This window comes from Sciurus carolinensis, chromosome 3, assembly GCF_902686445.1.
Source record: "Sciurus carolinensis chromosome 3, mSciCar1.2, whole genome shotgun sequence".
NCBI lineage: Eukaryota > Metazoa > Chordata > Mammalia > Rodentia > Sciuridae > Sciurus > Sciurus carolinensis.
Genome location: NC_062215.1, coordinates 169,138,396 through 169,139,982, shown reverse-complemented (window position 1 = coordinate 169,139,982; position 1,587 = coordinate 169,138,396). Strand labels below are relative to the sequence as shown.

At 46.4% G+C, this 1,587-nt stretch overlaps 1 protein-coding gene across 1 annotated transcript; it reads left to right on the top strand.

Moving 5' to 3' along the window:
- The first annotated feature begins 751 nt into the window (after positions 1-751).
- On the top strand, positions 752-1,380 carry LOC124980737 (high mobility group protein B3-like). The gene has a single exon (XM_047546619.1). The coding sequence runs from the start codon at positions 775-777 to the stop codon at positions 1,375-1,377; it is 603 nt and encodes a 200-aa protein (XP_047402575.1). The 5' UTR covers positions 752-774; the 3' UTR covers positions 1,378-1,380.
- Positions 1,381-1,587: the final 207 nt, after the last annotated feature.

Sequence of the window (1,587 nt, the reverse complement as noted above, 5' to 3'; positions counted from 1 at the left end):
ATGAGGTGGGATGAGAGGGTGGTGAGATCAAGTACCTCAAAGGCCAGGGTTAGAAGAGGCATCTCAACGGGTAATGAAAGCCTCAAAGGTCACTAGGATGTGGTATTGGAGAATGTAATACTGATCCGGGAACTGAAATCTTCTAGGAACAAAGGCGAATAGCCCTGAGGTCTATAGCTGACTGCACTAAGGAGGGGGAACAAGTGGTTTAGTTTGATGGCAGGAGCTTCACAACTGGGGAGAAAGCAGGTGGGAAGAGAATAAGACTGGTTTGGAAGAGGGACAATAAGAACAAGGATGATATTCCCTAACTCTGGGTCCTTGGGTTATCCCACGAGGACTGTGAAAGATAGAATAGCTCCCACTTGAGAGAGCTTCAAGGAAAGAAGTATCCTTGGGGGATCCAAGGTTGAGTTGGGATAAGAAGATGAGGAAATTTCAGGAGAAAACATAAGGGAGATTTTCCTGATGACTAACTTGAGCTCCAAAGAGACACATGGGGAGTGTTTGCTTTGGGGCAGGAGTGGGAGACAGGATGTACCATGAACTAGTCCTCTCTTCCAAATAGCGACTGACAGGGAGATTTGTTGACATGACCTCCCAACAAATAGTGGTGGAAAGGTTGTGAGGACTGGGAGATGAGGGGAGGCAGTCCTGTTATAAGTATTTAAGAAGGTTCTAGGGCTCTCGTGGAGGCAGCCAGCGCGAGGCTGGGGAGCGCTGAGCCGTGCGTCGTTGCCTGCGCTGCCCAGACTAGCGAACAATACAGTCAGGATGGCTAAAGGTGACCCCAAGAAACCAAAGGGCAAGATGTCTGCTTATGCCTTCTTTGTGCAGACTTGCAGGGAAGAACACAAGAAGAAAAATCCAGAAGTCCCTGTCAATTTTGCAGAATTTTCCAAGAAGTGCTCTAAGAGGTGGAAGACAATGTCTGGGAAGGAGAAATCTAAATTTGATGAAATGGCAAAGGCGGATAAAGTGCGCTATGATCGGGAAATGAAGGATTATGGACCAGCTAAGGGAGGCAAGAAGAAAAAGGACCCTAATGCCCCCAAAAGACCCCCGTCTGGATTCTTCCTGTTCTGTTCAGAATTCCGCCCCAAGATCAAGTCCACAAATCCTGGTATCTCCATTGGAGATGTGGCCAAAAAGCTGGGTGAGATGTGGAATAACTTAAGTGACAGTGAAAAGCAGCCATACATCACTAAGGCTGCAAAGCTGAAGGAGAAATATGAGAAGGATGTTGCTGACTATAAGTCTAAAGGAAAGTTTGATGGCGCAAAGGGTCCTGCTAAAGTTGCCCGGAAAAAAGTGGAAGAGGAAGATGAAGAAGAGGAGGAGGAAGAAGAGGAGGAGGAGGAGGAGGAGGATGAATAAAAAACTTTATCTGTCTCCTTGTGAATACCTTAGAGTAGGGGAGCGCCGTGATTGACACATCTCATTTTAGATGTGTCTGTTTCTCTCATTAGGTTCAGTTACAGAATTTGATCATGATCATATTGTAGTCTCTCAAAGTGCTCTAGAAATTGTCAGTGGTTTACATGAAGTGGCCTTGGGTGTCCAGAGCACCCTGAAACTGTATCAAAG